Genomic DNA, 21,302 nt, shown 5'->3' with positions numbered 1-21,302 from the left:
ATTGCCTGGCTATAGTTTCCTTTAAAAAAAAAGAGTCACACATTATATTTGACCCAGGGGGGTTTCTCAGTCTTTTAAATCTTCAATGACAATAATATATTCTGAATCCGGATCATTTGTTTAATGTCTTAGTTAGGGCTTCTATTGCCATGAAGAGATAAAACCATGACTGTGGTGACGCTTATAAAGGAAAACATTTAATTCGGGTCAATTTACAGTTCAGAGGTTTAGTTCATTATCATCATGGTGGGAAGCATGGCGGCATGCAGACAGACATGGTATTGGAGAGGTAGCTGAGAGTTCTGCATCTAGATTGATAGAGAGCAGGAAGAGAGACACTGAGCCTGCCTTGAATGCCTGAGACCTCAGCCCACCCCAGTGACACACTTCCTCCAACAAGACTACACCTCTTGATAGTGCCACTTCCTGTGATTCTATGGGAGCATAATAAACTATTCCTGAGGGCTGGAGAGATGATTCACTCAGCAGTTAAGGATTCCTGCTGTTTTTGGTAGAAGAGCAGAGTTTGATTCCCAGTACCCATGTTGGTAATCAAAACTGACTGTAACTCTTGTTCCAAGGATCTGTGGTCTTACCTCCATACCTGTGCATATACACATACCCTTTTTAAAGAGTCTTTAAAATGTAGAATATCTCTGAATTTGGATTTGTTTTATTAGGATTATATTCAAATTATTAATTTTGGCAGAAATACTGCAGGTGGTACTGATATACTCTTAGGACATTGTAGGTGTCACTTGTCCTTAATTGGAACGTTGTCTCAGTCACCAGGTTTTGGCAGTTTCCCATTGTAAAGTTTCCTTTTTCTTTTGTGATTAATCACCTGCTCAAGATTTTACCTGGATCACTGTTCTAATGGTGTGTAAAGAAAGTTTCAGCACACTGGTCATCAGGAATGGTTATGTGTGTACTTGAGGTGATTGTGGAGGGCAGTCCTGCTTACATCTTTGCAGAAATGTGTTGCTGTAGTTCCTGCACAGGATTGTAGCCAAGAAATGTTACTGGCAGGGTCCCTGGTGGGATGGGGAGTTCGTCTGGTGCCTACATGTGCTTATGTATGCCTGGCTGTGCAGTTGTCTGTGTACACCTTATTAGGAAGATCTGTACTGAAGGCTGATTGCACCCTGAATTACAACCAGATTGGCTTCTGACAAAGGCTTTTCTTCCCCACAGTGGGCGAGTTTGTTAGCGATGTTCTGCTGGTTCCAGAAAACTGCCAGTTTTTCCACCAAGAGCGGATGGAGGTGTGTGAGAAACACCAGCGCTGGCATACCGTGGTCAAGGAGGTAAGAACACTGCAGGAAGGAAGCTGCCAGTCCTCAGAAGAGACAGCATTCTGTTCACCCACAGCATGGTTTTCAGCTCTGTAGCTCTAGCTGGCCTGGTACTTGATAGGCTTAGGCCTACCCGGAACTTATCACAATCCTCTGGCTGTAGCCTCCTTGTCTCTGGAATTCAGAGGAGTATGTACTGCCACACCTAGGTATTTCTGTGTTAAATTAAAATAACTAGAAGGAGGCTGGAGAGAGAGGGCTCAGTGGTTACAAGTGCTTCCTGTCCTCCCAGAGGACCTGTGTTTGGATCCCAGCATCCATATCAAGTGATTCACAACTCACCAGGTCCCTGAGATCTGATGTCCTCATCTGGTCTCCATAGGCACCTGCATATATGTGGCAAACACATAAATAAAAATAATTTGAAAAATAATTGGGAGAATAGGTGTTTTTAAACGGAGGTACAGCATGAACAAGTCTGGTTCCTAGAGGTTTTTTTTCTTTTTTTTTTGTCTTTTGTCAGTCTAATAAAAAGTTCATAATGCACACAGCAGACAAAGATCTACAATCTATAGAATGTCCAACATATATAAATAATGTTTGCACATCAACAACAAGCAGTTAATAGCCCAATAAGAAAAGACTAGACTAGAAATTTCATAAAATAAATCAACAGATGGTTGTAGTCTCCGTAGGGACTCCATCTACAGAGTCTAGAGTCTCCATTCCAAGTTCAACCTCTTGTCTGTCGATCCCAGACACCAAGGCAGCCTAGTGCTGATGAGCTTTGTGTTTGTTTAGTTGGCCCTGACAGCAGCAAGATTCACCTGGTAGATCTACTCCAGGGCCTGTGTGGTTGCCATGGGGCCCAGTGTGCTCAGAGTCTGTGATGCTGGCAAGGCCAGGATACAATTCTGGCCAGATACTGGCTGTTGAGAGGTATGGAGAGACCTGCTTGGAAGGGCTTTGGTTCAGGTACCTGAGTTAAGGAAATGTGGCTCCATTGTTCCATAACCCTATCAAAATGTTGCCAGATGTCTTCTAAGAGGACCACCCCACACAGTTACAGTAGAGCAGAGGTTGCGCAGTGACCCCGCCAGCGCCTCAGGAACCATGCTGCTTGGATCACGTTGGTGTCCTGGTTCTGAACAGATGTAGCTGCATGCCTCCATCACTCCATCTGCAGCTCACTATCACCCAGCCACACCTCACCTGGAGCTCAGCAAACGGATTGCCAAGCCCACTGGCTCCCAGGTCCCTAGAGTTTTTAAGCTGTTAGTGAGCCAAGGAGATAAAGTGGTAGCGGAGCTCTTGCATAGCACATTCGAAGCCCTGGGTTTCATTTATTCCTAGCACTGTGAAAAAAGGAGCAGAAAATACATTAGTGGTATTTATTCCTTCATTTGAGCTGGGATATAGCTTAGTAAAAGGACAGTTGCTTAGCGTGTGTAAGTCACAGAGTGGGCTGTTAAAAGACAGTTGATAGTGTATGCTGTCAGCAGGGCTCCTAAGAACTAGTCACCTCTAGACAGCCTAGGTGTGTGCATGCACACAAACACAGCAAGACAAGCTTGGGTGCCATTTCATTCTTGTGGTAGGAAGGAATACCCTCTCTTACTCTGATCCTTCAGTTAGATTTGTCCTCCAATCATTTTGTCTTATGAAATATCCTGATGTGGTCTGTGGGTTTCTTGTAGGCATGTCTGACCGAAGGGATGACCTTATATAGCTATGGCATGCTGCTGCCCTGTGGGGTAGACCAGTTCCATGGCACTGAGTATGTGTGCTGCCCTCAGACAAAGATTGTTGACTCTGATTCTACCATGTCCAAAGAGGAGGAGGAAGAAGAGGAGGAGGAGGAGGATGAAGAGGAAGACTATGATCTTGATAAAAGGTAAACTGTTGTTTAGAGTGTTGATCTCATTTTTCCTAGTTTTGTTTGATTGGGGGCTGTGGGGTCCCCTTTTTTCTTTGAGGTCCGTTGGCCACAAGTCTGAAAGGACATAAGGGGCAGAAATGGCGACCAAGAGCAGTGAACACAGTGGAATTAGCCTTCCAGGAGGCAGCTCAACTTTATTCCAGAGTGAAGGGAGATATGAAGGATGGGGACAGTGGCTGGGGCATCACCTAACTTGCATTAAACAGCACAAGATGTTAACTAAGTACAAGTCTTAGTTATCATCTGTGGAAGCGTGGTCCTATCCTAAAGCTCCTAGCACGATGACTAATTACCATATGAGCACCAGGGGGAAAGCTGCAGGGAACTGTGTAGAGTTAAGTCAGATAGCCAGACTAGAGACATTTTCCAAATAAGGTCAGATAGAGAGTAGGAAGCCCCTCTCCCCGAAATTTAGGGGAGAAGGGATCCTCCATGTTGCTGAGCTCAGAAAGAGCTGCCAGGCCACAGTAGACTGCAGCCTCTGCCTAACAGGGCCTCCCAGTGGGGGTGCCGGGTACAGCTGTACATTAGTGAGACAAGGATCTGTGTAGTCCTAGCTGGCGGCGAATTCCTCATAGAGACCAGGCTGGCCTATGTTTTTGCCCTTCTGTAAAAGTGGCTGTTGGTCTCTCGTTGTTGGATAATGTAAGGCTGGTGTCTTAGCTGGATTTCTGCTGTGATAAAACACTAACCAAAACCAGCTTGGGGAGGGAAGGATCTGATTTCACCACACAGCTTCTCAGTCCTTCATGAAGGGAAGTCAGGAACCTGGAGGCAGGAATTAAAGCAAAGGCCATGAAGGGGTACTGCTTACAGGCTTGCTCAGTTTGCTTTCTTATGCACCCCAGGTCCACTTGTCTAGGGTGACACTACCCACAGTGGACTAGGCCCTTCCAAATCAACCATTAATCAAGAGACTGCCCTGCAGACTTCCAGGCAATTTGGCTGGAGGCATTTTATCAGTTGAGGTTTCTCTTCCCAGGTAAATTCTGGCTTGTGTCAGGTGGACAAAGCAACAACAAAAAAAATCCCAACAACCAGGATAGTGAGTGTCCCCTTGTGCTGAATTTCATCCAGCCTGCTTTTTGTTTTAGTCATAACCTGAATATATGAAAACCTGTGGCCTTTGTCATCATCATTGATGGGGTTTCTCTGTGTTGTCCTGAGTATCCTGGAACTTGCTCTGTAGACCAAGCAGGCCTTGAACTCTGAGATCCAACTGCCTCTGCCTCAGTTGTTGAGGTAAAAGGTGTATGCCACCACCACCAAGCCACATTATTTTTTTTAAGATTTACTTATTTTTTTACGGTGTGAGTGTTTTGCCTGCACACACATAGGTGCACCCCTTGTGTGCCTGGTGCTCTTGCAAGTTTGAAGAGGGTGCTGAATCCTCTGGGACTGGAGTCAGATAGATGATTGTGAAGCTGCATGTAGGTGCTGGGAACTGAACCTAGGTCTTCTGCAAGAGCAGCAAGAATCGATGAACCATCTCCAGCCCCCGGGCCGCATTATCTTCCATAGGTTAATTCAGTCTGTATTCACTAACTTCCCTTTTGCCAGTAAAGCTGGGCCGAGGGCTTTGTTACGTGTGAGATGAGCTTATTTCCTGTCTCTGTTTGTGTGTTTCAGAATAGGGAAGGGAATTGTGCTTTGTGCATAGAAATTGCTACTAACCTTCCTTTTTGACTTACGGCCTCTAGTGAATTTCCTACTGAAGCAGATTTGGAAGACTTCACAGAAGCAGCTATGGACGAGGAGGATGAGGATGAGGAGGAAGGGGAAGTGGTGGAAGACCGTGATTACTACTATGACTCTTTTAAAGGAGATGACTACACTGAGGAGAACCCAACTGAGCCCAGCCGTGATGGCACTGTTTCAGACAAGGAGATTGCTCACGATGTTAAAGGTAACTCAGCATAGCGCCATGGCATGCCATCCACATGGTTCTTTCCTCGGAGGGTGTATGTTGTTTTCCTCACTCACCATGGGTAAGTCTCAGAAGGCAAAGCAGCGTCTGCACCAGCAGGAATGTAGCTTTCTCTAGTGTGGCGGTGGAGCCGTCAGTATGAGCAGCTGGGCAGGTCCAAGACGGGTTCAGAGTGGAACCAGAAAGCAGAATTGGGCACGACAGAGCTCCAGTTAGAAAACAGGAAGCAGCCACCCTTAAGGACTCTTGATAGCCAGCTTAGAGTGTGCTGTCGTCCCAGGGCAGCTCTCACTTCAGTGCAGCTTTCTAGAAGGGAGTGACTTGCTTGGTTTTTCTTTACCCATGTGTGTTCCTGTCTGTAGACTGCCCTTTCTGGTCAGGCTTTTGTAGAGGGTAGGAAGAAATTGAAAAAGTAAAGGCTATGATAGTTCCAGAGCCACTTACATATGATCACTGCTGATTAAGGTCTGAAGAATTAGGACTCAACTGGAGGAAAATACTTGACTTGTCTAGAAATGTGCAGTTTACTTTGGAGATGAAGACTGTGTAAACGCTGATCCTTTCAGGTGCTGTAGTTCCTGCTGCAGGTATGACACCTGAAATGGCCTTTCTACTTACATTGATTCCTTTGATCCTACGAGCAGCCACCAGAACAAAGCAGGCACCTGTCACCACTGCACAGATCAGAAGTGTGAGGCTCACAAGCAGCTCCTTTATGTCAGCCTGTGGTATTAATCTAGACTCAGTACAAAAACCCAGAAAAGTAAAATTACCTTTCTCCCTAAATGTCTTCATCACGTGAAAGTGATTCCGTCTGCCTGTATTGGTGAGTGAGGTTAGTCAGGGCTTATTAGGCCAGTTGTTCCCACCATGCCCCGGCTGGCCTGTAGCACTGTGAAGCATTTGAAGCACTGCCTCTGCCCTGCTGACACTCTGACCATTTTCACACAGCTGTCTGCTCCCAGGAGGCGATGACGGGGCCCTGCCGGGCTGTGATGCCTCGTTGGTACTTCGACCTCTCCAAGGGAAAGTGCGTACGCTTTATATATGGCGGCTGCGGCGGCAACAGGAACAATTTTGAGTCTGAGGATTATTGTATGGCTGTGTGTAAAACGATGAGTAAGTCCCGCCTTGTGCTGGCCCTGCGCAGCAGTGCCACCCTGTCCAGCCTTCTGTCTATCCTGCCGTCCTTGTGACTGCATCTGTCATGTTTATGCTGACTCAGGTGTTTGCTGTCAGTCGTTTCCCCCATCTTTGTGCTTTCTAGACCAAGGCTTTGTCTTCCTGTTGGCAGTTGTGAGCTCAGTTTTTGGTGTCCCGTGCTCCCTGTGTGTCTACTGATGGTTGGCAGTGAGTGGTAGTGTGCCCGCCCTGGTGCAGTGGTGGCACAACCAGGGTCTTGTTGTTTCTCGTGGGCCTTGGAGTTGATAGGCTGTGGGGGTGGGGTTGGTGTCTCAGGGAAGGCATCTGTGTCCTCGGGTCATCTGCTGTTGAGAGGTACCATAGAGCAATTCCATGATAGCACTGAGGGCTGCTCAATCATGTGCCGTGGCCCATGCCTCTTGTTCTCTGTCTGACTAACCTGTTGCTGACCCCTGTGCTGCATGCTGCCTGTTAGGACAGCCACCATCAAAAGTAGTGACAGCAGGAATACTTGTGGGATTCCAGAGTATTGAAATACCTCACTTTCTGCACTCTGGCAAGAGTTGTGCCCCACACCTCTTGACCTGACTTTGCCAGTCTTGTGGCCACATGGGTTTTGCAGGGCTCTAGGAAGTGAGTCCGTTTCTGATTCTGTGTGGTTTTGGTGTCAGATGAAGGGCAGTGCTTCAGCTGAGTTGGACTTACGTTAAACATAGGGAGTGATTTTCTTTTCTCATAGTTACTACTTTCTTTGTCAAGATCCTGTCTTGTATCTTCTTGATTTATATGCTAGGAAAATCCTCGGGCCAGGTAGTTTCCCTTGGTTCCTGCTCTGGAACTCATCCTGCTGTCTGTCCCTGGTGTTTGCTGTAGCTTCTGATAGTTTCTCATTTGAATATCTTCACAGACTTTCTTCTTTGTCTTCCAAAAAATGTTTAAGATCTTAATCTATTGTGTTGTGCTTTATTGCTTCCAATCCAGCAACACTAGGGAAAAGCTGTTTTTATTTAGTAGTCCTGAAAATGTTTAAAGAAAAATGGACCATGGGAACTTTCATCCATAAATTTATTTAGGAAAGATTTAGAGATAAGAATTTTTGTGATGTTTTCTGCTTTTAAAAGTGATTCAGCTAAGGATATAGAAAACATTATTTTGGGCTACTGCTTAAGGAATTGAGGCCCTTTGGTGATCACAAGGAGCGTGGAGATACTCTCTATACCCAAAACTCATACAGTACTTTGAACAAGGTGCAATTTCCTGTGCATCAGGAGAGCTCTGCTGAGGAGAAGCAGTTGTGTGTGTGTACTTCAGGGTCCTCAGCTGGAGAGCCTTGAAGACCTATGCACACCAGGTTGTCTGTGCTCACGCTGAGTGGGTAGGCTGAGCCTGTCATGATCTGACCTGTACTTCATGTCTCTAGAAGGAAGTCTCCAGAATGCTGTGCTTTTCTTTTTAGTTTCTAGAAGTGATTGGACCCACTGCTGGCACTCTCCCAGCCCAAAGACTGGACCGTCTTCACAGCACGAAAGCCTTTATACTTCTGATGTGTGTTGCTGATGACTGTGTAGAGAGTGGCACAAATGATTTGAAATTCTTCACTGAACTTTGAATAAATGCTAGAGGAATATGATTTGTTAAGAAACACGCTGTAATTTAATTCATTTGAAAGTTGGGTACTGAGATCCTTCTTCAAATTATGGAGAGATGAAGTATCACAAGATTATAGTTACAAGGTTTACTAAATTAAAAGGGGGCATGGAAAGTGGCTTCTGATGAAGTTTGTGGAGTGGTCAGCTGATTTCTAGCTTTTTTTTTAAAACCAGTTTCACACTTACCCTATGGGTTAAAACTATACATTACCCCAAAGTGAACTTGCCCACCAGTCCATTGTGCACATAATCACTTGCCTTGGGGGCCATAACAGCTCATGCCCAAAGGCAGTGAGGTAAGAGGTTTCTGTTTTAATGGGTCTGCACTCTGGAGAACACCTGGAAGCAGTCCTTGTCTGTGTCATGAGTAGAGTAAGACCAGAGCATCTTCCCATCAGTAGAAAGTGTCCTCATCAAATAAATAAATTTAGTTTAACCTTTGTTAGCCTTGTTACTGGACAGAGGCCTAAGCGTCCTTCAGTGATGCTGAGTAAGTGGTTTGAACTTTCTCCACTCAGCCTGTATGCAAAGAATGCATACTTGAACCAGTTTCCCCAAATTAAAGCCATAGAGTGCCATAAAAAAGACAGGAAACTGTTCCTTAAAAGTGGAGACTTTTGTGGAAATGGCTCCGTGAGGTCTGATTTTAGCCCTGGTTTCCATTTAGATACCATTAGCAATAACAGTAGGGTGGCATTTTTTAGGTTCTTAGGTTTTAAGCTCTGAAGGGGGAAGATTGTAGAAGCAGCTGTCTTTTTTGTCCTGCAGTCCTAAGTAAATGCGTCATGGGCTCTGAAGATGCTAGCGCTTTGGGCTGCCCACAGATTACTGTACTGACATGGACTGGCATGGTTAGCGAATGCCACTCAAAGAAGATCGCCCACCGCAATCTAGCAGTGGCGCCTTGGCAGGCAGCAGCACCTGCACTTTCTGACAGAGCCACAGACAAATCTAGTCCATCCTGTGGCTCCTGTGCTTGATTATCTGCCTGACTCTCTCTCTGACTTTGTTTCAGTTCCCCCAACTCCCCTGCCAACCAATGATGTTGATGTGTATTTTGAGACCTCAGCGGATGATAATGAGCACGCCCGCTTCCAGAAGGCTAAGGAACAGCTGGAAATTCGGCACCGCAATCGAATGGACAGGGTAATGGTGTTTGTATTGTTTGTGGTACTAGGAATTGGATCAGGACCTGATGCACACTAGGCAAGTACCCTGCAAGGCAGGATTTTTATACTTGGAAGAGAGGACCATTGCTGGCTAACATGCCATGAGGTTCTGAGGAGCTAGCTCCAGTGGATGAACCCCTTTTCTCCACCTACTCCCTCATGTGATGAAATTACTTTCAAGGGCGTTGCACTTCTGGACACGCCCTGTACTGGTATGTGCTTGTTACTCTTGCTATTGCTGACTTTAAATTTTTATTTTTAAAGATCCAAATTTTTTGTCACTGTCAAAATTGAAGACTTGAGTTATGAAACTCTGAAAGTAGATTAGATGAAGTCAGACAGTCATTAATGCTTTCTAGCTGCAGAGGGAAGAATCTAAGTCTCTGGAATGTTTATTTACTTGGGAACATTCTAAAAATTAAAGCAAGGAGACCCATAATACATCCTCCTCGTGATCATGCATAATTTAACCTAGGTGGCCTTGCCTGGGGACTTAGGATATAGCTTAGTTTAAAGAGTGCTTCCTTAGCATGCATAAAAGCCTGGGCTCAGTCTCAAGTACCATTCAAAGCAGGGTAGAGGGGCACTTGTTATCCCAGCACTTGGAAGGAAGCAGAAGGAAGACCAAAACTTGAAGGTCATCTTTAGCTACACTTGGAGCCTGAGGCCAGCTTGAGTTACACATAAGATTGTCTCAAAACATCACAGACTCTAAACCAACAGCTGGGGAGCCTGCATAGGGCCAAACTAGGCCCTCTGTTTGTGGGTGACAGTTGTATGGCTTGGTCTGTTTGATGGGCCCCTGGCAATAGGACCAGGATCTAACCCTGGTGCCTGAGCTACCTTTTTGGAGCCCATTCCCTATGGTGGGATGCCTTGCTCAGTCTTGATGCAGCGGGGAGGGCCATGGTTCTGCCTTAGCTTAATATGCCAGGTTTGTTGACTCGCCATGGAGTTCTTAGGGAGGAATGGGGGTTGGGGTGGGGAGACTGTGGTTGGTATGTAAAATGGATAAAAACATTTAATAATTTAAAAAGAGAAGAGGAAAAAAGATTGTCTCAAGACAGCAATAACAGAAAGAATTGATTGCTAGGCTCGTGCTCCTCATATTTTATATACTGGACTTAATCTTAGCAAAATGCTCATTATCAGTTTTGATAAAAAAAGGTATTAATCTTAGTTTTTAATGAAGGGGGAATAAGCATAATAGTAATTTGCCCAAGGTATATAACAAGGAGATATGGAATTGAAGTTATGTCTGGGATGGCCCAGGCCTAGACATTTTTGAGCAACAGTCTGACCTCAGAGATCATGTGGTATGGTTTCCTTTTGCACAATTTCCGGCATTGGATTCAGTGCCCATCAGTATTTTTAGAAAATGGAGAAGTTGTTTCAGAGGTTTATTCTCTAATAAGTGTTTTTGATCTTTGTTCTAGGTGAAGAAGGAATGGGAAGAGGCGGAACTTCAAGCCAAAAACCTCCCCAAAGCAGAGAGACAGACCCTCATTCAGGTAGGACGTTGTCTCAGGGCAGAGGGGACAAAAGGTCTGGTGTGACCTGCAGAAGACACAGTCGGCTCCCAGGGAGTCTGAACTTAACACCTCCTCCTAGTCAAGGACTTAAATTACAAGGAAGTTTGTCTCTCTCTCTCTCTCCCCCTCTGCCTCTTCTCTCCCTCTCTCTCTTCCCTTCCCCTTCCCCCTCCTCTTCCTCCTTCTCTCCCTTCTCTCCTGTCTTCCCCATTTAGTTTTCCCTAGTAATATTGTTTGTTTGTAGTAGAAAGAGACCTAGCCCTCTCCAGAGCACACCTAATTTGTCCAGGAAGTGAGTTTGGCTTTGCTGTTGTTAATTCTGCTCTCCTGGCAAAAGCCCTCTGTCATCTTTTTCATGAGCTCTGACTTGTTTTTCAACACTACTGGATTAAAAAGAACCTGACTCATTAACAAGCCAGAAGGCAGAAAACACAGCTCTTTAATGCAAATTATCCCTAACTTTGTAAAACTGTAACCTCAAAATCATAGCAACAGATTTGTTGCAATTGTATCTTCTTCAGTAGACAGGAGGAAGGGTTAGCAATAGAAACAGCAATTCATAAGACTGATTTGGGTTTGAAATATGGATCGTGTTAATTTCTTTTTTGTGGGTGGGAACAGTTTTGGGAGTTGAACAAAGGTCCCCACACCCTCACCCAGACTAAGCACATATTTTAAAATTAGTATATATCAGGTGAGCTCTCTCCTCATCACTGATACATCTCCTGGAGGACCTTGGCTTCTTTAATCAGTCACTCAAATTTCCAGAGCTTTAATTCTTACATAAACACTTTCATCTTCTATAGGGATATTTGATTCAGCAACCTTAAACTGCCAGTGAACATGGCCAGACAGCTCACAGATAATGTTCTCTCTACAGCTCCAGTAGGTGTGACTCGATGCGAGCCAGCACATTACTGAGCTATGCTTCAAAATATGTCCTGTTAGTTACTGGATTCAGGATTTAGAAGTTGGTGTCTTATTAGAGCGTGGAAAATATGATAGTGAGCATTGAAAAACCAGATGTTAAATTGCAAGCCTAGTCATTTCAGTTCAGAAATTCAAGAGTTTCTCTAACATAGAAACATTTTTTTTTTTTAATGGATGGACGCATGCTAATAGAAATCAGAAGTGATGTTGCTCTGAATCTGTTACGGTATTATAGACACAGAGGCACTAAGCAAAGAAAAGCGTTGGATCCTGAGGGTGCTTGCTTAGACTTCCTACTGGTGCCATGAGTTCTGTGTTGTTACTCCTTTCTTGGCTTAGCATTTCCAAGCTATGGTTAAAGCTTTGGAGAAGGAAGCAGCCAGTGAGAAGCAGCAGCTGGTGGAAACCCACTTGGCCCGAGTGGAAGCCATGCTGAATGAACGCCGGCGGATAGCTCTGGAGAATTACCTGGCTGCCCTGCAGTCCGACCCACCTCGGGTGAGTTGGCGGTCAGAGTAGAGTTATAGACAAGACCTGTTCTTAATGTTGCCTGTGTAAAGCGTGTACTTAATGGAACTCCAATGTTCTGCATACAGCCTGATAAAAAATTAGATTTTTATGACGTTTTGACAAAATTGAAGGTAAAGATTAAAAAAGAAAAGGAACCAAGTCTAGTCTCTGGATGTATGAGCTTGGTACCATTATATCATGGTGTGCCTACATATGCTACCTGTGATATGCAAGTGGACAAGCATAAACTCAGGGGACTTACTGTTTACACAATTCTGGATTTTCTGTGGTACCTTACTTTCAGAGAAGGAAATGAACCAGTTCCATCCAAAGTAATATTATGCAGGAAAGGGAAAGGTGTGGGCAGTGGTGGTGCACACTTGTAATCTGAGCCTTTCAGAGGCAGTGATGGGAGTCTCAAGCCTGCGGCTGGTCTAGTAAACAAAGGAAAGGGGTAAAATAATTCATAATGGAATATGAATTATTCCACTTGAATAAATGGTCTCAAGCTTTCGCAATGCTTAAATCGAACCTGTCTTGCTTTGAGAGTGATAGAAAGTATTGGACAGGAAGCTAGTGAGGTGACACAGAGGATAAAGGCACACGTGCTGCATAAACCTGATGACCAGAGTTCAATCTGCAGAACCCACATAAAGCTGGAAGAGGAGAGCAAACGCCACAGAATTGCCCACTGACCACTACATGCGTGCTGTGGCCTGGCCTCCCCAACTCATGTACTTAGGTATACACACTATACATAATAATAAGTATTTGTCAGAAGGATATTTGTGTCTTTCTTGATTAAGCCATTGAAGTGTCTCTCTAAAGTGACACAGAAAACCACCTAGCTCACAGTATAGGTGTTAGCCACACCCGGAGGGGAAGAAAAGTAGTTCACAGGAGGACCATGAGCTGACGAGTCTGAAACATAGTTTTTTTGTTTTTGCTTTTTTTTTTTTTTAAACCAAGAAAGATAGTTCTTTACCTGTTTCCAAGCTATAGCTTTTATCTTTAATCAACTTTGAAACTTCCATTTTCCTTACTTACTTTGCATTCTCTGGTCTTGGCAGCCACATCGTATTCTGCAAGCTCTGCGTCGTTATGTCCGTGCTGAGAATAAAGATCGCCTGCACACCATCCGTCATTACCAGCATGTGTTGGCTGTTGACCCAGAAAAGGCTGCCCAGATGAAATCCCAGGTAAACGAGACATTTCCAGCAGGTGCTGAGACATGCTGCTGCTTATGCTTGTTGTTAGTTGGGTTTTTCCAGAAAGAGATAAGTGAGTTTCCAAATCAATTTTTATGTCAGTTCATTTCCGAGTCAGCTTATCACCGATTTGGTATGTGAAACCCTTTTCTAGGCAAATCCATTGTGCAGTCTTAAAAGTTGTTCTTGGCTCAGTGGTAGGGCAGATGCCCGGTGTGTTTGATGAGCCCCAGGATTTGATCTCTAGAGCCACAAAACAATACTCCACCTCCTGTGCTATCCAGTGAAGTTTTTGTTCCAACAGACACATTTCTGAGTTTGTCCTATGCCGAGCCCAGTTTACTCCACCGCCGTTTGTACAGGGTTTTTTCTGTTTGTTCCTCTAGCTCTTGTCCACACGTTAGTGATTCTCATGTATTGGTAGGCCGTGAACTGCGCAAAGGACTGCAGTCTGGTCCCTTGGTTTTCTGAGGACGGTGCAATAGCATCACCATCCTTATTTTATTGTCAGATTGTGAGTGCTCACATACATGGGTGTGTGCACAGTGCCCTCCAGAAATTCTTCTTCCAACTTCTCACAGTAAGAACGTAAAATAAGTTACCCAGAAACCACTCCCTTTGTTGGGCAGAAGTTTGTGTTACCGTCTACATGTTAAAATTTCACATTTAGTCTAATGAAGTTGGATCCCTTGAATATAGCCCGAAGACTAATATAGACTAATTTTGTTAACTATGAAATGAATAGTTACTTTCCTCCAAGGTGCAGAGTTCACATTAGAAGTTGGCTATTTGAGAGAATTAAAGAGCTTGGGTCCCTGAAGAGTGGGACTATGGGAAGGGACATTTCTGAGGTCTGGTGTGAAGGTTTCACTTCACACTAGAAGGAGTGGAAGAGGGAAGACACCAAGAGTTCCGGACTGCCTTTGGAAGACAGGCGGAAAAATGAATCTTGTCAGGATCGGATTGATTTGACCAAATCTTTTTATTTTATTTTTGTTGTATCTTATGGGGGGAGGGAGGTCAGGGGGATGAAAAATAAAATTAAGTTTATATGATATATATCAAATATATTTTTGGAGTGGATATTTTTTACTATAAATAATATGTACCATATTCTAAGAATATAAATGGAGAGAGAATCTTGTTTTGGTGTCAAAGATAGAATCTGGGGCCTTACACATGCTAGGCAAGTACTCTACTGCTGAGCTACATATCCCTGGGCCTGATTGGTGTATAAATAATTTATTAGCAAATTTCTGAGACAAAGATCCATAGCAAATAAACTGAGAAATAGAATCATCCCATTCTAGCAATTCTGAAGAGAAACCCAGCTCTTGTGGGAACTAAAGTCTGTTCTCAGTTTGTCGTCAGTGAAACGGAACCACTGAATTACATTTTCTTTGCCTGTTCCCGTGCTACTTGAGCACTCAACATGTAAGCACTCAGGTCCTTACATGATAAATATCCCTTATCCAAAATATTTAGGACCAACAAGTATTTCTGATTAGGGATTAATTTTTTTTTTTTTGTGCTGTATGTAATAAGACATTCCTTGGAATTGGAGAGAGACTCGGGGGTTAAGATCGCTGAATACTCTTCTAGAAGACCTGGGTTTGATTCCCAGCACCCATATGTCCACTCACAATCATCCGTAACTAGTTCCAGGGGATCTGATACCCTCTACTGGCCTCTGGAGGCACCAGGAACAAATGTGGTATGCAGGCTTACATATATAAGCAGAACACCCATACACATAAAATAAAATAAAAAAATCTTGTAAAATATTTTTTCTTTAGCCTGACCCAAATTTAAACCTGAAATTGGTTTATGTTTTCTATATGCCTTATAGTCTGAAAGTAACGTCATGCAGTATTTTTAGTGCTTCTATACTTGAACCTAGCACTCCGGCTCTTTAGCTCGAAGGTCTCTATAATGACTAAGCCCTGCTATTGTACCTGTGGTCCTGTCCTCTCAGAGGGCTCCTTAATCTGAGCAAGTATGATGCTATCTACACATGCTCGGTCTCGGCCGCTCATTGTAATTCCATTTGCATGTTTTTGCCAAGGCCCTCACACTTGAGTTTTCCCATCAGTTTGACTGGCAGAATAGCAAATACAAAATTAAATTGCTTTCATCTTGCTTTTAAAGGTCAGAAGCACGTCAGTCTACAGTAAAAGCATCTTTAATTTTTTCCATTTCAACCCTTCATGTTAATGTCTTCAGGGCCACCCAGTCCACTTGTGCGCGCCCTCTTTAGAAGAAGTTGAGTAAGTGCAAACTTAGGCTGGAGAGGGTAACGTGGCCATGAGTTTGTTGAGCTTCTGGTCCAAAACTCCACCAAGTCGGTGGATCACAGATCACTTGGATGCTTTTGTTGTTATATTGGATTAACAATGTTTGCATTTAGAAAAGTAGTGAGCTAGCATAGATAAATGTTTCTTCAACACTTAAGAATGGGTGGTGGCGCACGCCTTTAATCCCAGCACTTGGAAGGCAGGGGCAGGCAAATTTCTGTGGGTTTGAGGCCAGCCTGGTCTACAAGAGCTAGTACCAGGACAGGCATGAAAGCTACAGAGAAACCCTGTCTCGAAAAACAGAGAGGGGGGGAGGGGGAGAAGGGGTAGAGGGAGGAGAGAGGGGAGAGAGAGAGTTATTTATGCCTTATTATGAATTATTTTGAAGAACCATAATTTTAATAGAAATACATTAATTTTTGTCTTAACCATAACAATTTTAGGTAGTTGTTTCACCAAGCCAAACCTATGAGCAGCCCTCCCTTCCTGCCAGTAGTTTCAGTGTATGTTTGCCTACTCTACTTCGGCTAGTTGGGAAAAGTGACTGGCATTTTCCCCCTTTCTCAAACTCAGCTCTATAAACCAGGGCCTTGACTCAGTAAAGTTAGTGACAGCTGTCATGTATAAAAACCAAGTCAACTGACTAGTGAGCATTGTTTTGTTGTTGTTTTTAATGTGGATGAGTGTTTTGCCTGTATGCATGTGTGGTGCTTGTGGAGGCTGGAAGAGGATATTGGACCCCCTGGAACTAGAGTTAACAGCAGTTGTGAACTCCCATGTGGATGCTGCAGATTGAACACTGGTCTTCTGTAAGAGCATCAAATGCTCAGCCATCTCTCTAGCTCCTCACGACCATATTCTGAAAATGAAAATTTGAACTTGTAGCCTTCTCTATAGATAAATGACTATCACTCACACTATGTGCTGTCTTATGCTTTAGAGGTCAGCTAGTCTGGCAAGGAAAGTAATAGACTTCTCCTTCCAGCTGTTTTGCTTTGTTTAGTAGGAAGTAGAGCCTTTGGGTCTCTGGAACTATGTGGGTATTCTTCCTCCTGACCTTACAGTTTTCAGTGACAGGATCTCTCCCCATCCTCTGCTCCTAGGTGATGACACACCTCCATGTGATTGAAGAAAGAAGGAATCAAAGTCTTTCTCTGTTGTACAAAGTTCCTTATGTGGCTCAAGAAATTCAGGAGGAAATCGGTGAGTACTAATTATATCAAGGCCAGACTGGACTTTTTTGGTGAGGCTCAGGAGTGATGGCAGGGAAGGATGAAATAAATAATGAGTAAGCAAGGCTGGTGAGGCAGACATTAGCACACCATGGTCTTAGAAAGTCTAGAATTAACTGGAGGTTTCCATGACAAGACTGAGGAGTCTCCAAAGATAGATGTACTGGCCTGGAGCCACAGAGCCTTGAATTTCATTGACCTTCACTCTTTCTAGCGGAAGAAACTCAAGAGTGTGAAATTGTAGGGGCCTGGGATGCTTCCTGTTACCAGTTTACCCTGTATATCATTCTGTCAACTGCTCAGTGTTCCAGGGCAAAATGGTTTATGAGTAAACAGCATCTGCGTGAATTCTTGTTAATGGTAGCAAAGATACAGATAGTGAAATCATCCAAAAGGCGTGAGGTTGCAGTTATGTGTGATGACTTATCTAGACATGGACCATGGGTCCTGTAAAGTTGGACAGTGGGCAGGAGGCAGATGTAGGCTGGAGTTAGGCAGGCCGTGGGTCAGGCTGGGTCTATTGCCTGGTCCTGAGCTCTGATGACAAGAACTGACCTGATTCAGAGTGCTGGTCATGTGACTAGACATGCTTCTTAAACGCTGCTTGTCTGCTCCCTGTTGTGTTTTGTTAGATGAACTCCTTCAGGAACAGCGAGCAGACATGGACCAGTTCACCTCCTCCATCTCAGAGAGCCCTGTGGATGTCCGGGTGAGCTCTGAGGAGAGTGAGGAGATCCCGCCGTTCCACCCTTTCCATCCCTTCCCATCTCTGTCTGAGAATGAAGGTATGTATGGTCCTCAGAGCCATCCCTAGGAGCAGAGGAGAGGAGAATGAAATTAGAAAATTGGAATACATTTTTTAAAGATCTGGTTGAGTTGGGGAGGTTGTGTCATGTGAGAGGGCAGGGAAAGGGAAGGCATGGATCTCCCAAGCACCTGTGTGTGGGGGCAAGTAATACACTTTGATATCAGGGAAATCAGAAATATTTCTCACATTTAGTAGATTTCTTACACTTTATAGCAAGCTGTCTCTGGTGTCCCTTTGGAGTATAGGACATCACTGTCTTTCCTAACAGTCTGGGGAGGCAGACTGGGGGAGAGACTGAAGAGGTGCCTAGGCTCAGGGTCATGTCTCTGATGTCAGTTGGATGAGAAGCTATGTCCTTTGATTCCCAAGCATGTTTTCCTTTATTCTCTTGCTGCTTCTCAGGATCTAAAATTATGAGTCTGTACCAAAAATAAACAAGCTGCTGAGACTTGTGCCCTAAGACTAGTTTGTATAATCAGCTTCTATTTCCTGCTGCTGCTGCTGCTGCTGGTAAGGGTGGTTATGATAAAAATGGCCCCTGGCTTTGGAGTCTTAATTTTGTGCCAGCTTTAGTTAAGCATTGGACTTGGATGCATTTCATTCAGCCCTCAGAGTACTCTTTGAAGGTAGATACTGTGGGTGTCTCTTGTGGAGATTCTGAGATTTGAGCAGATTAAGTACTTGTTCAGGGTGTCATGTAGCTTGGAGTCTAAGTGGAACTGGATCCACACTGACAGTTCAGTTCCTACAGCTTCTGGGATACAGTCACACAACTGATTAGATACAGTAGCCTAGTGCAGTGACCAGACCAGTGGGAAGATGTGCATCCAGCCCCACCTTTAGAGCTGAACAAAAACGCCTTCGTAGCCTGTTAGCTCGGAGGTTCAGCTGCAGTGCTCCCGAATACTCGGGAGACTCGGGGGTGAAGTAGTGTCACCCCTTCCTAGCTCTCACTCCACAGATTCCAAAGCCCCATGAGGCTGTGGAGCGGCCACACATTGCAGTTTCTCTAGGCTTTTGTTTGGGATTGGGGCATTATGGGCAAAGCTTAACCTAATAGTCAATGAACCACAATCAGTACTAACTTCATTTTTTTGCTGTTTTCTAAAAATAATAGTAGTTTGTGGGGGTAAACAAAATAATACGGGATTCTTCCAAAATTTCTCTTAAAAGGTCCAATCCTGACTTCCCACTTATCTCTCTCATCAGGAATGCATCTAGTGATTTCCTGTTTAGATTACTGTTGGCTTGTTTGTGGGATATTATTTAAGGAAAAATGCCTTTTGTTCACGTTATAGAGAGGAACTTAGAAGGAAACCATTTTCTTTCTTAATCTCCTTTTGTGCTATTTTGTTTTTTATTGTTTTCCTTTCTGCTAGACACTCAGCCGGAGTTGTACCACCCAATGAAAAAAGGTTGGTTTGTCAAGATGTTCCTTAAGACCTCCGTTCCTTTTCACTTCCCCAGTGTGTCGGAAGTTTCATTCTATGTTTCATACTACCATCTGACGTCCCCGCCTCATTTCTTCAGCCATGGCTGAGTGGAGCTAGAGTAGCCCTGCCTCCATGTTACTAACGAGCTCCCTGGCTTTCCTAGTGTGCAGAGTCTAGTCACTGTGTGACCACCCAAACTTGGCTTTGGGGATTCCCAAGAAACAGATGCTTTCTTTGTCTGGGTAAATGTCAAAAAAGTATGTCACTTTAACAAGATTGCTTTGTATATCTAGTCTATATAAGATTGTGTTTAATTTTTGCAGTCAGGTAGACTATAGATGTCCCTCTCTCTTTTTTCCCGTTGCCCTTTCCCCCTTTTAGCTGTCTCTACCATCCATTTGTGCCACGTCTCATGCTCCTGAGTACAGCATGCTGCTGCTGCTGAGAGAGGTAGAAGCAGGTGGATTGTAGGTGCAGTGAGTCCCCAGTCTTCAAAGACAGTGTACTGTAGAGAGCCCTATGCTAACTGCATTATCATCATGTTTACCCACCAAATCCCTCTTGGGCAGGATTTTTTGCTCAGTTTTATAGATTAAGCAGTTGAAAAAGTCACTCAGGTATTGCTTCCTAAGTTGGCAAGATTAATAAGTAGAGGATCGAGGTCTAGACCCAAGACTGTCTTCACAGCCCACGTGGTTTCTGCTGCCTGAGTTGCTAGTGACAGCTGAAACCCCCCAAGTGGTAGATAGTCCCCTCTCTTGAGTCATTGGCAGCACTTGTTCTTCATGTATTTTATGAACTTACTCTCTTAGCGTTGGTAATCTGGTCATGGGCTGACCAAGTGAGAGTCCCTGGCTTTAGAAGCTGGTGTCGTAATTTATGTCATATTTTAGTCTTAGAATCAGTAAGTAGGATCTAACTCTTCTGAGTTTCTTTGCATGTTAGTGTTATTCAGCTCTGTCTCTTCTTCCTGCAAGTCACTATGCTAACGTTCCTCACAACTGTGTGTCTTAGGTGTTAAGCCTGCCTGACTTTTGCTTTTCTACTTAAAAAATGTATTGGGACAATATAGCTACTAATTTTGGTCTCTTGAAGTCGCTTGTGTGCATTATGAAACCAAAGTGAGCTTAGTCAGTGTTAAAAAAGGGCTATAACACTGAAAAGCCTTAGACCAGCCTGGACCAAGGCCAACCCTTACATGAGCTGGTTCAGTATCTCTTTGCATTCTGAGAATCTTTCCTTTTATGACTTAAAATTACAGAGTTTGAGGTGGGAGAAATTCAGGATTAGAATTTAGTAGTCTTGATTATGAGCATCCGTGCTAAATAAGTCAGTGCCTTTCTAGATCCCCTCTTCCTTGAATAGTAGACAGGCAGGGTTGTTTTATTTGAGACACCAGAGCCAGCCTTGATTTAACTGCTATCCAGTTGTGCTTTTCTTTTGAAGGGAACGCTTTAGAGAAAGATTGCATCACTTTGGCTACAGTGTAATGTGTTAAAAATTTAACTAGGCCACAAGTTCAGTAGCCGCATGGCCATTATTAATCTCCTGTTGGTCTGTGTTAAGAAAACAAGTCAAGTTGTGAATGAAAAACTTCACTATGCTGGGCTTGACATTATTACCTGCCTTTGGCAGCTCCTGGACAGCAATGCTGAATGTAACTCCCATTGGAATCTACTCACTAGCATGTCAAGTTGGTTACCAAGTCTCTATAAAAGGTTCAAATCATAGATATATGCAAACTAAATATGTTGTCATTAATAAGAAGCGTGTGATAGCTAGGAAGCATATGCCTGAAAGTAAAAACTAAAAAGGGTTTTTCTTTCTGTCTGTGCTGAGCCCAGATATGCTGTGTGTTTGGTGCTATCATATTGTGTGCCGCACACAAATGATGTTGGCTCAAACCATTTCTGACCTTGGAAAAAAGACAGCTCCTATTCTTGCTCTTTCCACCTTGATTAAAATTCTTTGTTTGATGAACTGCTTTCTTCCTGCTCACCTGGGGTTCCTATTTATGATCCAGATCTGAAGGAGAGAACATTGAGTGAGGGACAGGGGGATAGATAACTACAAAACGATTTTAAATGCTACAACCTGGACATGTCGTCCTAGAGACCCTGAACCTTGAAGGGCAAAGAGAGGACTTGAGGGTAGGAGGTGGCAAAGGTTGATATTTGAAGCAGAAATAATTTCTTGTGGAGAAAACTGTTCTGCTCAAAGCATACATACAGGT

The 21,302-nt window shown here is 43.9% G+C and overlaps 1 protein-coding gene across 4 annotated transcripts in view; it reads left to right on the top strand.

Moving 5' to 3' along the window:
* Aplp2 (amyloid beta precursor like protein 2) overlaps positions 1-21,302 on the top strand; it is a 70,735-nt gene that overhangs the window by 44,668 nt on the left and 4,765 nt on the right. Inside the window, exons 4-14 of one of the 4 annotated variants that reach the window (XM_038321539.1) lie at positions 1,195-1,307; positions 2,993-3,189; positions 4,935-5,140; positions 6,113-6,280; positions 8,969-9,099; positions 10,559-10,633; positions 11,924-12,082; positions 13,165-13,293; positions 16,700-16,799; positions 17,461-17,613; positions 19,016-19,051. In XM_038321539.1, coding sequence (XP_038177467.1) covers positions 1,195-1,307; positions 2,993-3,189; positions 4,935-5,140; positions 6,113-6,280; positions 8,969-9,099; positions 10,559-10,633; positions 11,924-12,082; positions 13,165-13,293; positions 16,700-16,799; positions 17,461-17,613; positions 19,016-19,051 — 1,467 coding nt within the window. The remainder of the gene's footprint in view (positions 1-1,194; positions 1,308-2,992; positions 3,190-4,934; positions 5,141-6,112; positions 6,281-8,968; positions 9,100-10,558; positions 10,634-11,923; positions 12,083-13,164; positions 13,294-16,699; positions 16,800-17,460; positions 17,614-19,015; positions 19,052-21,302) is intronic. The other 3 variants (XM_038321543.1, XM_038321540.1, XM_038321544.1) reach the window with 3 other exon arrangements.

This window comes from Arvicola amphibius, chromosome 3 (assembly GCF_903992535.2).
Source record: "Arvicola amphibius chromosome 3, mArvAmp1.2, whole genome shotgun sequence".
In the NCBI taxonomy this organism is placed as follows: Eukaryota; Metazoa; Chordata; class Mammalia; order Rodentia; family Cricetidae; genus Arvicola; species Arvicola amphibius.
The sequence above is the reverse complement of the archived record's forward strand: the minus strand, read 5'-3'. Positions and strand labels throughout refer to the sequence as shown.